At 34.6% G+C, this 17,005-nt stretch overlaps 1 protein-coding gene across 1 annotated transcript; it reads right to left on the bottom strand.

Annotated features, from left to right (window-relative positions):
• Positions 1-1,023: 1,023 nt before the first annotated feature.
• Positions 1,024-16,717, bottom strand: Pex19 (peroxisomal biogenesis factor 19). The gene is made up of 8 exons (XM_073092401.1): positions 16,562-16,717; positions 14,450-14,599; positions 13,466-13,516; positions 12,453-12,541; positions 11,276-11,401; positions 3,914-4,065; positions 2,824-2,944; positions 1,024-2,135 (listed from the first exon to the last, which is right to left on the bottom strand). Exons 1-8 carry the CDS (start codon positions 16,623-16,625, stop codon positions 2,025-2,027), a joined length of 864 nt encoding a protein of 287 aa, XP_072948502.1. The 5' UTR covers positions 16,626-16,717; the 3' UTR covers positions 1,024-2,024.
• Between the last annotated feature and the right edge of the window lie 288 nt (positions 16,718-17,005).

The following is a 17,005-nucleotide window of genomic DNA, read 5'->3' as shown; positions in this document are numbered from 1 at the left end:
TAAATCTACTTTTACAAAATAATTGCATATTTTCGAGACAATTATTTTTATAGACTCAAAAACATAATTATCGGGATTTTTTTGTGTCATTTGAATTCTAAATACGCCTTTTTGTAAACCAATTATTTTTCTAAATTAAATCAACATTTACTTTTATTAGTAAAGTTGTTAAAACACATTTAACTTTTAAATAATAATGATATATGAATGCTCAAAACATTCACTTTTAAGGTAAGCCAAATCAATTTTTTTCCTACAATGACCCTATACCAAAATGACCCTATTTTTTAACAAAATTAAATACATATGTGTATAAAAACTTCAATGTTCTAAAAACATATTAATTTCTTTAGCGATAAAATATATGGGAGTGATTTTTACACGTAGTCACCGCCATACAGAAACGACAGGTCGCAATCTTTATCGCCCGTTAATAAACAATCTATCCAATGATTTGCCAACCAAAGATCGACATTTGACATTTTTTTCATACTAGACATTGCCAAATTTTGATTTTTTGGTCGGAAAATTTAATAGCTGGATTTCATAATATAATTCAATAATTTTCATTTATGTCAATCTTTCTGAATGTTATTTAAAAAAAAATGCAAAAAGAAATTATGCAAGATCTATTAGTATCTCCAGATGGATTCATGCAAAAAATCTCTTTAGCTTTATACACGCTATTTAATGTTTTTCAAGTCTTGTTTTTACAAACTCCGAAGTGAAACCTAACCGGGAGGGTCTTTTTTATATAACATAGGAGTAACAGACGAGCATGCAGTCCACCTGATGGTAAGTGGCTACTGCCACCCATGAACATCTGTAATCAACCCCAGGTAGAATTAGACATTCCTACCTGAGGTCGGCCACAGATGCGCCGCTACCCCTGAGGACTAAGCTGGAACGCCTCGGAAGTCTGTCTCCCTTACCACACCCTTCAAAACGGAACACAGCAGCGCCTAACACTGCTGTTATTAGGTAGAAATAGGTGAGGCGGTGGTGCCGCCGGAGTCGAACCACAAAGGGTCTTTCCAACCTATTAATAATTTTCAGGTTTATTCCAATTACATTTCGATATGTCGTACATAGCCCAATATACTTCAAAATTTTCAATATGTAAAGGGTACTCACGGTACGCGGTTTTTAATATCCCGTTATATATTAAAATGTCTTAATTCGCAATAATATTTAATCTAAAGTAACATACTACAAGATGTTCATAACCTGTGAATATTCTAATTATTTTTTATGAAAAAATTGTGAAGATATCTTTATTAAGGCACCTTACACCATAAGACGGAGTGAGAAATTATAAAAAAAGAAACTTATTTTTGAAATAAATTGGTATTTTTTTAATTGAAATTATATGTTTTACTAAATTTCCCCAGAAGTTTCATATTTATACCGAACTGCCCTAGAGGGGTCATGATTTTACCCAATTGCCCCAGATTGACGATTATGTTTTGATGTGTTCTGGGTTCAATCCCCGGCCAAACAAAGTAATATGATAAAATTAGGTTTCCATTCTCTCTGGGTGTTTTGTGTATTCGTATGTATATATTCATAGCACCCACGACACGGAAACCTAGTGTGGGGCTGTGAGTAAAAGCGTATTTTTCCTGATTACTTAAAAATTTAAACTAGTGATTATTATAAAAGAAAAACAGACCTGACTGCTTAAAAATAATTAACTGAAAATGATATCTATGTTACTTTCACAATTTAGACAAATCCAACGACACCTCATATGTTTAACCATCAAGCCGTTTTGTCTGTCACATTCCAAAGAATGAGACATACATACATAGCCTCGAAAAACATTACCAATCGAGTAAAAATGTGGACAAATTTGTGTTTATGGTCAAATTCCGGTATTAAACTACTTCCTAACTACCACATTCTTCCATCAATACCGAAAACCAATACTTACCGTGTAAACACTGTAAACAGCGCCATCTGTCAGCCGTCAACACAACACAATCACTTTATAAGCACCAATGATAATTCTATATTTGTTTACACTACATGACGGTACACTGTGAGGCGTCTTGACCGGGGGGTGCGGCGAACCCCTGCGGGGGGGTGCCGATGTCACCCACCAGCTCCGTGGGGGGTTGGCCGAGGTCTTGCATCTGGGGATATTAGGGATATGATTAGTATTGCGTTTGGGGACAAGTGGTATATCATTACTATTATTAATAAAATGTTAGCCTAGTGTATATTATTAGTGTATATGTGTATAGTGTGTATTGTGTGTGTGTAGTATTTGACATCAATCTGAGAACTATGATAGGAATCCCTGGCACCGCTATTTATGATTGACTAATTTTTATCCGCGGCTTCGCTCTCGGTCAGAGATTTGTATCTATCCTTCGGGAACGGTATTTTTTTGGGATAAAAGGTCCTTCTCTGAACCCCTGACAACGTGTGTACAAAATTTCATGACAATCGGTTATGTAGTTAAGGCGTGAAAGTGTAACAAACAAACACACATTCGCATTTTTAATATTAGTTACCCTTACGATTATTTGTGTCATGACAGATTTTTTTTATATGTATATTACAATTTAATTATCATTACATTTTTTGCATTTTATAATATAGGAGTAGCAGACGAGCATGCAATCCTCTTGATGGTAAGTGGCTGCTGCAGTATGGACATCTATAATCAACCCCAGATTGGTGCAATGGTGAAGGAAAACTTCGTGAGGACCAAGGAATTCTTTTAAAAAACCCCTTGTTTTAAGTTCGGAAACCCTGATCTAAGGCAATCAAATTCTTAAATGGTATATGAACCTAGCAGTAGGAGAGTCTACCTACCTTCTGCATCAGGTCCAAGACGACCTCGAAGCGTTTCCTCTTAACATCCTCAGGGTCCGACTCTTGCTCCGGTTCTAATTCAGCGCATACCTTCTCCATCAGGGATTTCTGTTTTTCAAACCTGAGAATGAAGAATATATTTATATATACCATATACCCATATATACCACATGTACCCATCTATACCACATATACCCATCTATACCACATATACCCATCTATACCACATGTACCCATCTATATTATAGAGGTGTATACAAAATAATATGTCCGCCATACTTAATGGGTTCAAAAATGACGTCACTAAAGCCAATCATGTATTGTCATTCAAAATTTCATTTCATACTAAATCAAATTTCTCTTGAATATTACAAAATATATTCCATTAGAATAAAACACACTCTTTCGAATTATCTAAAACATATTGTTCTAACATTTAAATTAAAAAATGGTAGGAACTTAGATGCCAACCTAATATCTTAAAAAAATAACCTTTTATTTTAGTTACTTCCCAGAAATTGATATTTTATAAGCGATATTATACAATACTGAAACAATACAGGTGTGTTTATTTTTTTTTATATTAGCAACACTATACAATGGTAAAATAATACAGGGAGTATTTTTTTTTTTCAAACTTAACTCGTTCGTTTCCCAACTACATATATTTTTTAAATCTAATGATGTAGTCATAGATTAGTAAAGATTACTCACTCCTAACAAGAAAATGTATCCAGTTTTGAGAATTGAAATAGTTGCGTAAAAAAGTTTTGCCATGTCTTCGTGCTAAAATGTCCCTAAAATATTTGAAATACTTATTTATTTATTATGTAAATTGCGCAGTATTAGTTATTTATACGTAAATTTTCTCTAAAAATGTTATTATTTGTCAAGAATTCAAAAAAAGAACTGTTTATAATAAGCCATTTGCAGCTTCATTCAATTTCAAGGCGGCGAAGTATCTTTACTAATCTATGGATGCAGTATTAATATTTATTTTAATTTTTTCATAATTTTCAGCATTTTTCTTTTTTACTTATAGCTTCAAAATTGGCCATGAAAACTTATTTAAAAAAAATCACCTGTATACCTCTCATACTCGCTCTGTTCGATCTTCCCCTTGTTATCAGCGAGCCAGGCGGGGTACTTCTCGACTAGTTCCTTCAGGGAGGGATACAAAACCTCCTTGGAGAGCAACGACTGCATCATGCCTTGCATGAACGGCACGAACATGTTGTTGTCCTGAAAATTATGTACATACAGGGTGAATTTTTCAAAAAGGTCTTCAGGGCCAAATCCGAAACTATAAGGATTAGCGAAAAATGCTGAAAGGAGTTCCGAGGCCGATTTTTATAAAAACGAAAACAGCATCATTACTTTTTTTAAATATCTTTTTCCCTAACCAGGAATCGAAAAAGTCCATTTAGAAAACAAGTAATTAATTTAAAAAATCAAAAACCCGACTGCACCAAAAAGGGCTGAAGTAGAATTTCCAAAAGCAGTGAAATAGGCATTTCATTATTTTTATCCAGAAAGCCAAATACAAAGTTTCATAGTAGGTGTCTGCTTCAAAAACAAAAGATGTTCAAACAATATTATCCTATTTTATCCTCGTATTGTTCATTTACGCTATATAAAGAACCTATGTGTAAAATTCCAGCACGCTTAAGTTCAGCGGTTTCCCTTTGCGTTGATCTCTGGCACAGCAACTCTCTCATTTAGTCAGACAGTCATCTCGATGTGTATATACGAGTATATATGTACTAGCTGACCCGGCAAACGTTGTGTTGCCATATAAATAAAAAAATGTTAAGGATGAACAACCCTTATCACTTAGGTGTAAAAAAAAAAGATAGTGGCCGATTCTTAGACCTACTGAATATGTATATAAAATTTGGTGAAAATCGGTGAAGCCGTTTCGGAGGAGTACGGTAACTAACACGATAATTTTATATATAAGATATATTATATAATGTATATGTAATCTCCTCTTAATTTCCTTTATTTTGACACCCTACTCGATAGGTTTGGTTAACTTTTTTTAAAACGTGTTACTATTTTGCGAAAAAATTCACCATTTACGGTATATAAAATATATAACTTCAGTAAATCAAAGTTTCGGTCATTATTTTACCTCGTTAGAGGTAGCATTTCATTATTTTTATCCAAAAAGCCTGATACAACATGTCATATTGTTTGCTTCAAAATTGACGATTGTTCAAATGAACTTTTAACCCTTATTTTACCCTCTACGGGGTTGATTTTTCGGAGGGGGATAAATAAGTGCGTCCTTGTTCCTACCCAGAAAGCCAAATACAAATTTTTATAGTAGTTGCTTCAAAATTAAAGGATTTCAAAAAAACTGTTTTCCCCTATTTTACCCTCTTAAGGGTAGAATTTCCAAAAGGCCTTTCTTAGTACTTATTCAAGCTATAAAGAGAACCTGTGTGCAAAATTTCAGAACTGTAAGGTCCTTGGTTTAGACTGTACGTTGATTTCTGAAAAATGAAAAAGTCATTTAGTTAGTCAGTCAGTCAGTCACCTTACTGTTTTATATATATACAAATATGTTTTTATAATCTCCGTTTAATTTCCTTTCATTTGATACCCTACTCGATAGGTTCGGTTAACTTTTTTTTTTAAATGTCTTACTATTTCGCGCCAAAAATCCGCCATTTTGATTTTTTTTTTCTAACACCTATCTAAGGACACTCGGGTCGTTGAGACAAATATAATGACACTTTAACTGTTGAAATTCATCCAGCCGTTCGTTAGATGGGATCAAATAAAGAAAGACAAACATACAAGATACGCGCGAAAAACATAACCCTTCCTTGGCAGTCGGGTAAAAATACATCCTCTATATAGAATACTTCCCAGAATTTGATCCTTATAAGCGACACTATCAGATAGTGAAATAATATAGAGGGTGTATTTTTTTTCAAAATGAACTCGTTTGAGTCCCGGCTAGGGACAAAGATATTTTAAAAAACTAATGATGCAGTTTTAGTTTTTATCAAAATCGGCCTGGTAGCTTTCAGCTTTTTTTTCGGCCTTTCAGCATTTTTCGCTAATCCTTATAGTTTCGGATTTGGACCTGAAGGCCTATTATAGTTATGTATATACACAGGGGGTTTTGGTTTTGAAGGTGTTCATTTGTGAATAAAATAAGTTTTTTAAAAGGGGCCCCAATAATATATGTGTGGGGCCCTTATACAACCCTTTTTTATAGTTAACTTTGTTTAATTGAGTTATGGAGGATAATGAATCTTTGGTTATATAACTCCTCATTTTTGCGAGTCACTTATTAAGTAAAGTCTCCATATTTCCGTAACTCAATTTAATTGGCTTATGAACTTTGAACGTATGCTTGTACAAAGGACCAGATAGAGTTGTCAGATATTTGTAATTCCAGTAACGCCACGCGATCCGAGAAACTTTTGACATTTATTATATTGCGTTTTAAATGTTTTTTAATTAAGAACCCTACTCCATTTCTTCCGTTCATTCCAGGCGAATGAAATAGGATAAAATCCGTGTATTCTTCTATCATTTCCTTTTCTTTTCTTATCTCACATAGACCTATAATGTCCCATTTTATTGACTTAACAGCGTATCTTAGCTCTTCTATTCTACTGTCCGATAATAATGTTCTTACATTGAGGCTTGCTATGTAGAGACTTTGTGTTGTTATTTTCTTTTTTATGTTTTTGCTACTAAAAATGGTATTTTGGTTTTGAGTGTGGTTTAGGAGGCAGTGGTCTGGCTTCTCCACGGTGACCGGCCGGCTTGGAGAAGGTAGAGAGGTTACGGAGGCGCTAATTAGTTTTTTGGGATATCTTCCACATTTACAGTTGGTAGAGTCGGGGTGTTAAGATTCAGCTGTGACGGGCGTAAGAAACCAGTTATGGTTTGAGACTTGTTTCTTTTCGGTAATTGTATAGTCTTTTCGTTGTTGTGATGTTTTCTAGTTTCATTCGTGGTTTCTTCGGGTGATGTAGACATAAAACGTTTGTTTGTATTTCTTTCTGTAGGTGTTTGGACTTCTGATTTTCGTGGTTTTATAGTCACAATTTTGTCATAGCGTAGGGCTACCTTCTTCCCCGCCTCCCGTTCGCGTTTAAGATCTTCTTGCAATTCTCTTCGTTTTTGTAGCACGTTAGGGGGGAAATCTTCTTTCAGATAAATGTTTGTACCGTCCAATGATTTCTTCTTTTTAAGTAATTCTATTTTCCTACTTGTAGTTGTTGTTGTAACGACCACTGGTCTAACTTTTCCTGTTTTTTTCCCCATCCTGTTAACGTGTTCGATTTCCCACCTTTGACAAGGTATTTTCATCATATTGTTTATGATGTCGAGTACTACTGAGAGTAGGCTTTCATAACCCTTTTCCTTTTCTTCGATTCCAAAAAATATGATGTTTTTCTTTCTTAGTTGTTTGTCTAAGTTTTCAATCGTTTTTTGTTGTTGTTCTATTTTTGTTTCCAATTGTTTGGTTTTGGTTTCAAAAATGAGGAATTTTTCGTCTATATTTTGATTTATCGACTGTTTAATGTTATGTTCCATCTCTTTCATTTCTTTCTTGTTAATTGCTATGTCAGCCTGTATTTCTTGTAAGATTTTCGCGATTTCTTCCATTGTGCACTTACCGGTCGTGCCCTCTTTTGGCAATGTAAGGAACTATTAGGTAAGATTACTAAGTAACAGTTTGTAAGTAATCTTGCGCAAGATTCAGATCGAAATAGTTTTGTTGCCTGCCGATAGATGGCGTTATCTTGGATATCTTTATTGCGTGTGATGACTGTATTGTACGTTATGTGTAATTTTAGGTTATCACATATACAATATTGTTTAATAAACGTCCTTTGGCACTTGTTCCTTACTTGGAATTTAGGTAAGCGGTTGTTTTCCGTCTGTATGAGTTGCTTTCTTCGATATTCTTCGGTATAAGTATCCAAACACTATCTTTAACTGTCCGTGGTTTTATGGATATTTCTACGTAATTGTTCAATTTATGCAGCACATAACATTAGTCCTGTTGAGTCACAACTTATTTCACCTTTTTATCACTTTTTCCCGTAGGGTTACTTATTCTTATAATATTAAACGATTTTAAATAACAGAGACAATGTCAACAGTGGCACAGGTGCGCCCTCTCCTTGTACAAGCATACGCCCCCACAGAACAAGGTACCGAAGAAGATTTAAAGACCTTTTATACAACATTGCAATACGCTTTAGACTCCATTCACACAAAAAATATAATCTTACTCGGAGACTTCAACGCAAAAATAGGGAAAGCTCAAAAGAATGAAAATAACATAGGGCAATATGCACACGGAAATAGAAGCCCACACGGCCAAAAATTGATAGATTTTGCCATCGAAAATGACTACTACTTCATGAACAGCATGTTTCCATGCAAACCGCACAAAAAATGGACATGGCGATCACCAAACAATCAACATTTCAACGAGATTGACTACATACTAACAAACCAACCAACCAGTATAAAGAATTTCGACATAATAAAAAGCTTGAACTTCAACTCTGATCACAGGATGATTAGATGTGAGCTGTCATTGACTTCAAATCCACCAAGAAGAAAAATAAAATCTATTGCCTATACTAGAGTCACACTGAATATCTCAGATAACGACGCCAGACATTGGGAAAATAAATTTATTGAAACGATTAATACACATACAGGGGTACAAAATCAATACGATAACCTAGAAAAGGAGTTACAAAATTTTTCAAAACAACTACCTCGAAAGAACAAACATACAAATAAATATATAAACGACGAAACAAAAAGTCTACTACAGCAAAGGAAAAAGTTATATAAGGAAAAGAGAACGAATGAAGTAAAACTCGAATTAACAAGAATAAGCAAAAAAATTAATAGAAATCTTATGCAACAGAAAAGGACAATACGACAGAATACCTTCGTAAAATTCATAAGTAAAACGGGAGGTCTACGTAAAGCCTACAAAGAGTTAAGTGATAAATCAGAATGGACAGGAAATCTGAAGAATAAACAGGGAATTACACTAACAAAACGTCCTGATATCATAAATGAAGCCACACAATTCTACAAAGAACTCTACACTAGTATAGATAAAACATACTCTCCCCTTTGCATAAAACCGAACGAGATTAATGGGGAAAATGCAGACCAAGAGATACCAACGATTCTTACTTCAGAGATCGAGTACGCTATCAAATGCCAAAAAAATGACAAGACTCCAGGGAGCGACAATATTACAAACGAAACCCTTAAAACTCTATCCACTGCACTCTTGAAACCTCTGCAAGCTTTGTTCAATAATATCCTTAGAACGGAAACCACACCAGACCAATGGTCAAACTCCACCATCATTCTACTGTTCAAAAAGGGAGATAGAAGCAATCTAAGCAACTACAGGCCTATTAGTCTCATGTCCAACGTATACAAAATTTTTTCAAAGATTATATTGAACAGAATAACGAGGACTCTAGATGAACAACAACCGCGCGAACAAGCAGGCTTCCGGAAAAGATACTCGACTATAGACCACATTCAAACTGTCACACAAGTAATAGAGAAAACAAAAGAGTATGGAAAGACGATATATATCTGTTTCGTAGACTACAAAAAGGCATTCGATTCTATACACTTCGAAGCCATTTGGACAGCACTCATACAACAAGGCGTGAACCAAAAATATGTAAACTTAATTAAAAATATATATACAAAAGGTCTTGCCAAAATACGCCTAGAATGCGAAGGTGCTGAATTTCCAATAAAAAAAGGAGCTAGGCAGGGAGACGCGCTCTCTCCGAAATTATTCACAGCAGTGCTCGAATCTATTTTCAGGCGTCTAGAATGGGAAACAAGGGGAATACACATAGACGGAGAACTGTTGAACCACTTACGTTTCGCGGACGATATAGTCATTTTCGCAGAATGCGCCACTGATCTAGAGAGCATGATGAATGAACTGGCAACGGAAAGTCAAAAAGTAGGGTTGTCAATGAATATGACGAAAACCAAGATCCTAACCAATGGAATTCCTCAAGACATTATGGTAAAAAATGAAAAGATTGAATATGTAAAAGAGTATATATATCTGGGACAACTCGTGGCATTTGAAAACAATACAGGAAAAGAAATAGAAAGAAGGATAACTCTAGCCTGGAAGAAATACTGGGGATTAAAGGAAATAATGAAAAACAACGAAATTCATATAAATATTAAGAAAAAACTCTACGAAATAACGATATTGCCTTGTCTAACATATGGATGCCAGACGTGGTCATTGAGGAAACAAGACGAAGATAAAATGGCCATCTGCCAACGTAAGATGGAAAGAAGTATGCTTGGTCTAAAACTATCAGATAAAGTTAGTAACATCAGCATCAGAAAAAAAACTAAAATAGTAGATGTAAGGAAAAGAATAAGGCTACTCAAATGGCACTGGGCAGGGCATATCTGTAGGATGAATAATACTAGGTGGGCAAAACGACTAACGGAATGGATACCAAGAGACATGAAAAGGAAAAGAGGACGACCAAGTAAAAGGTGGAATGACATCTTTAATAAGAGACGTGGACCCTTATGGATGCGTGAGGCACGGGAACGAGATAAATGGAAAAGTTTAGGAGAGGCCTACGCCGAAGAGGCGACTACTATATTTAATATTTAAAATTACTTTTACTTATAACGTTTTGTTAGAAATAGTTTATTTGTTAAAAATCACTAAATATTTATTTTATAAAAAAAAGTATGTATAGTAATATACAAGTATAAAAAGTAAATTGAAAGTTGCTATCTTAAGTAACATTAATTAATATGTAAAGTATAGGATATAGTAGAAATAAAGGCTATTTTTATTTTTATTTTATTTTATTTATGAACTTTGAACAAAATTAGTCAAGTTATAACTGTAAGACAACCATTAGCTAGCATCACATACACCCGTTTAGTCTTAAAGGGCCCCAAATAATGCATATCGAAACATTACAAGTTTTAAGTAATTTTTAAATCTTTTTCTCCGCCTTTTGATCTATACCAGCTACAAACGGACCTTTTAGATAATAAGTTGTGTGTTTATTTCCAATTTGATTTATTATTAATTATTATTGACATTGTTATGTAACTTATAATAATTTTTAATTTAATATAATGTAAATGTAAATTAGATAATGAATAAATAATAATTAATTTTGATTGATAAGTAATGATGTACCTACTTGATTTCATATAATTTTACCAATTAATCTGAAAATTACTATTATACTCACTAAGTTTATTAATGTAATGCAATTATTATTTCTTACTCTAACGCATTAGGTATAAACCTGTAATGTTAGCTGTAAATATGATTAAAATAAATAAATAAAAAAAAATAAAAAAGATTAAGTGGGCCTCAATTTTATAGGGGCCCTTGAATCTAGGAGCCCTTACATACCTGCGCTCCCTCTCCAAGGTTGAAATTGTTGAACATGCCAGCCAAGTCCTGCTCAGAGAAGGGTGTTTGAAGGTTTTCCGTGTTGGTGTTCAGGTTTTGAAGGGTTTGGGATATTGCTGCTGATACCTGGAAGAAATTACATTTATCTACATCATTTTTATTAGAATATAGGAGTAGCAGACGAGCGTACAGTCCACCTGATTGTAAGTGGCTACTGCCGCCCATGGACATCTGTAATCATCTTCTTCTCTACAACGCAACACCTTGTGAAGTGGTGGTAGTTGTATTGACATTCAAAAAGTGCTCTGTAAAGAACCTATTTTGAATAAAACATTTTGATTTGATTTGACAACCCCAGATAGGATTAGATTCCTACCTGTAGTTAGCCACAGATGCGCCGCTACCCTTGAGGACTAAGTTGAAACGCCTCGGAAAAGTATGTCTCCATTACGACACCCTTCAAACCAGAACAGAGCAGCGCTTAAGAATAGAGTATCAATCTTATTTGGTATCATACTTGGTATCATCTTGTCTCTGCTGTGACCATCAGGTGGACAATAATAAAATACTATTTTGACAAAGGGGTCGTTCAAGTATTACGTAAGCGCTTTTAGGGGGGTGGAGGGTCTTTGCTTTGCTTATTTTAGATGACATGGAGGTAGGGGAGTCTACATGATGATTACGTCATCGGTAGTTTGTTACTTGTTTACACGAATGGCAACCCTCACATTGTCTTTACTCGAAAGCGAAACACTTTTCGGGTATTCCCGCAAATAATACATACGTTTAGGCATTTTTAAAATTATAATTATAACATTATAATTAAATAAATATTTAAATTATAATTATAACATTATAATTATAATATAAAAAAAAACTATACATTAATTGAAAAATGTTTACGTAAGCATGGGGGAGGGGGTAAGAGCTTTCTTACTTTTGCTGACAAGGGGGATGGGGGGTAAATAATTGTAATAAATCTGCTTACGTAATACTTGAATGGCCCCAAAGGGAGATATCTCTGTGGGCTAGATAATCAGGGTGGGTTTCAGTTCGGAACTTGTATATATGCAAGATGTTTAGAAAACTTCGATAGCGTGATTCAGAAACACGTGGCGCCATCTCTTGACGAGTAGCGGGTGGTCGCCGCAGTATTACTCTGAACAAAATGGTATACCTCATCAATTTTCTCCTGTACAGCTGGATCGCTTTCTTGTACTGCTTCGTTTGCTTGTGATTGTGGCTTTAACACTTGAGCTGCGGCCTCTGCAATAAACAAAAAATACATAAAAAATGGAGACGCAAACTTCCAATCTATAGCTTATAGTCCATAAGTGCCATTATACAGGCTTTTCCTTTACTTTGTCATTTAACATTACTTTCCAGAATTTGATCCTTATAAGCCACACTATCAGATAGTGAAATAATATAGAAGGTGTATTTTTTTTCAAAAATGAACTCGATCGATTCCCTGCTAGGGATATTTTAAAAAACTAATGATGCAGTTTTAGTTTTAATCAAAATCGGCCTCGTAACTCCTTTCAGCTTTTCGCTCATCCTAATAGTTTCGGATTTGGCCCTGAAGGCCCGTTTGAAAAATTCACCCTGTATAGTTTTAATTAATCATAATAAGCATTACGATTATTTAATTTATAGGGTGAATAAATAGGTAAGTTAATGGACTTATTATGGGACATTACTGGACACACACAAATTGTAAATTTTTAAATAACTCTCTCATCAAACAGTACAAATAGCTGCAATGAAAAGTGTGCATTTACGACTTTTTTTTTATAATATAAGAGTAGCAGACGAGCATGCAGTCCACCTGATGGTAAGTGGCTACTGCCGCCCATGGACATCTGTAATAAACCCCAGATAGGATTAGATATTCCTACCTGAGGTCGGGCACAGATGCGCCGCTACCCCTGAGGACTAAGCTGGAATGCCTCGGAAAAGTCTGTCTCCCTTACCACACCCTTCAAACCGAAACACAGCAGCACCTAACACTGCAGTTATTAGGTAGAAATAGATGTGGCGGTGGTGCCGCCGGAGTCGGACCACAAAGGGTTTTACCACCTTCATGACTTGTTAACTTATTTCGGTAACGAAGAAAAAGAAAGAAGAATTTAATTTAGTAATAACAATAAAAAAACATATTTGATTTAATTAAAATATGACAGTACTCACCGGCCATTTTTGAAAATGTCTGCGCTATCTGCTCTTGTGTTATTTGCTCCTCTGTAAAAAAGAAACTATCATTAGTAATTTATTGATTAATAATATTTACGATACTACTTTTACTGTATTATATAGGCCATTATTAGATTTCTTGGGTCATTGGTTGGCTTACACTTAAAGAAAGAGATAACAGATTGAAAGGTAAGGGAGATATACTTATCCGAGGGATTCCAACTTAGTCCTCAGGGGTAGCGACGCATCTGTAACCAACCTCCAGTAGGAAACTAATCTTATCTGGGGTTGATTACAGATGTCCGTATGGCAGTAGCCACTTACCATCTACTCCTATATTACTACTCCTATATTATAATATGTGTGTTATGGAGTTTCTTTCGCCGCTTCTTCTCTATAACGAAACTTGTGAGGTGGCAGTAGATTTACTATCGTTCAAAAAGAGTTCAGTAAGTAAACTACTTCGAATAAAATACTTTTGATTCAATTTTATTTGAATAAAAAACTCCTATATGCAGTTGCTTACAGATTTCCATATTACTATGACTATTTATCATCAGGTAAGCTGCATACCTAGTGCTTCAGAAACTCGGCCTCTTGATCGAGAGGTCCGAAATTCCAGGCGTCTTTGATTTTTCAAAGTTTGTAGAGTACGTATTATAAATTAATTATCACTTGCTTAAACGGTGAAAGAAAACATTGTGACGAAACCTGCATATATGAGAAATCATAAAAAAAAGTTTTCACACATATGTGAAGTCTACCAATACGCACTTGGCCAGCGCGGTGGACTAAGGCCTAATCCTTCTCATTCTGAGAGGAGACCCGTGCCAAGCAGGAGAGTATTGGGTTTGTTTTATGTTATTATATTCTTTTTTGTCTTTCCGTTATATTTCATTTGTCTTGCAATTTATCCGCATAAAAATCTTTCTTTCTTTCCTTTGCCATTTCTTCAACATGAAAATATTATATCCTACATACCTGGCACGCCACTAAATGTTCCCAATATTGCAGCCATGTTGTTCTCGAACTGTGCTGCAGCTTCCTTGATGAACTCCTCGCTCCACATGTTCTGTGGCGCGTCATCACCTTGGGGCTGGTCGGCTTTCTTCGTCATGTCTTCTAGCGCACCTGGTTGGGATATTATAGCAAACCATATTTGAGAGATATTTAATTTCACTTAGCGATTAACCATCGTAGAGTCAACTTACCCTGATGATGCTCCGTTTTGGAGCGAAACACGTGTTGGTGGTGGTATGTATGGTGGTGTATATTTTTAATTTTTGCATCTGCATGCATCCTTTGAGGGAGGCAGGGTGGTACATACTGCATGGTTTAAAATATATACCATCATACATACTTGTAGCGGATTATTGCGAAGTAGTTTTAATCTTAACTTAATAGCATGGATTTCCGCAAAGTAACGCCTGATACAATTAACTATTAAATACCCTTTAAGTCATTAGGTAGTTTTGGAAGATGGATTGACGGGGAGGTATAGTCCGCGCCAAATTGCTAGTCCTCTCTGAAGTTGTTGTGAGCAGATGTAGTAATACAATTTGCTATGGTGATTCATTTCTATATTCAGAGCGGACAAGCAGTTTTACGCGGACTATACCACTGGCACACTTATTTTTAGTGTGAAGAAGTGTGCATTTTAGTGAAAGAGTGTGGTGTTTGGTGGTCAGAGTAAGGTGTGGTGAAAGATATGGCCCTAGGGGAGCCTAGGAACAGAGTTTCGCCTTCCGAACTAAAATCAGTGGTTGAAATGTTCATACAGACGAAATCGAAAAAAAGCGAAAGCAAAAAAATGTCATCAAAACAAAACAATCTATCTAAATGTGTATAAATGAGCGAAAATCAAAGGTAGCCGGTGTGCCCACAAAAATATCTTTAAGACATTTGTAAAAAATTATAAAATTAAATCAACTTTTTAAACTGGGGCCCTCATTCAACATTGAAAATTGTTATTATTACATTGTCAAACTGTTTAGAGTTGCAGTGTACGATTAAATTGGTACGTCTTTCCTTTTTCGCATGATGAGTTTATCTGTAAGTAGCTGTACATTTTACACTTCATAACTTAAGACATATAGTTTGTAAGGAAGATGTTATTAATGTACAACTGCTGATAAACCTGAATAAATTTAAAAAAAAAAAGGTATGGCGGGTTCTACTTTAAAGTTATATTACATATAACAGAATAACCACCAATCATAATTATTACGTTCGTAAGATACTTAAATATTAAATATTCATTTCCTACTTCCACTAGAATTAACATATTACGAGTAATACATTCTCATTTTCTTCCGTAATATGAATTGTAAGCATCAAATTACGTATTTAACTCTAATAAGGATGAAATAAGCATGTTATGCTAGCCTCCTAAAACCCGGTGAAGCTGTACAGTAGACTTGAGTAGCTCGCGAGTGAGTGATATAAAAGATATATATCTACACCAAAGAGCTAATCACTCATCAACTCCGACGATTTTGAATTATATCTTTATATCCGCGTCACATGGTTGAGTTCATAGGTCCATACGATTCCGGATATAAGATCTTCAACTCAACAGTGTTATACTCGCTCGCAAATGAGTTATGAGTCAAATGAGCGACTAACTGAGAGAATCCGATTTGAGTCAAATGCATTACGTATTAAACACTAAATTAAAATCTTTTCTTTGCTAAGAATATGAAAACAGGGATATAGAAATAGTGTTGGCTGTGAAATTCATATATAATTTTTTGCCCGTTTTGTATTAATTATAGGAATCAAAAATGTTGTCAAAACATTTTGATCTGATTCTCTGAAATACTGATATAAAATGTCGCTTATATCGTTACAGTGCTACTGAGCTAAAGTGAGCTACTGAGCTAAAAGAGTGATATATATCACTGAGTTCAAAAGATATATCTCTCTCTTTTCACTTTAGTGATATATTTGCGCACCTCTACTAATAAGGATGAAATAAGCGTTGTTCATGATAAAGTTATATTTTTGTGCAAAATGAACCAAAGGTTAGAAGTTGTGTAATAGGTATTATAGGTTAAATATAATGATCTTAAAAATAATACGCAATATACGCACTGTCGAGTAAATCTTCCAGCTCGGGATCTGCGTCATTTTTCGATAATTCCTTGTTATCCGACATTGTAAATGTTTAAATTTATTACAAAAATAACAAAATCGGAATAATTTGTGTAAAAATTTATGACAACTGACTAATGTTGCTATGTATGTCACTCGTCAGGTGGTCATATGGTTCTGTGTTGCTATATTCAAGTACAGATTACATAACTTGACCTCAAATGGTTGAAAATTTTTTGCCTACTAGTTGAATATTTGTTACAACGTTTATTGTTTTTCATTTTTTTTTAATATTTAAAGGAAACATATGTACTTATCATTTTTCCATATATTTGAATATAATTTTATTGATCAAATTATATGTAAGAAATGACAGGTATTTCAAATTTCTAATTTTTTTTAATAAATAAATAACATTGTAGGCACAAAGTAATAAAATCAAAT

This window comes from Epargyreus clarus, unplaced genomic scaffold (assembly GCF_041222505.1).
Source record: "Epargyreus clarus isolate Ecla_fem2 unplaced genomic scaffold, WU_Ecla_fem_2.2 ptg000036l, whole genome shotgun sequence".
NCBI classification, from domain to species: domain Eukaryota; kingdom Metazoa; phylum Arthropoda; class Insecta; order Lepidoptera; family Hesperiidae; genus Epargyreus; species Epargyreus clarus.
The sequence above is the reverse complement of the archived record's forward strand: the minus strand, read 5'-3'. Positions and strand labels throughout refer to the sequence as shown.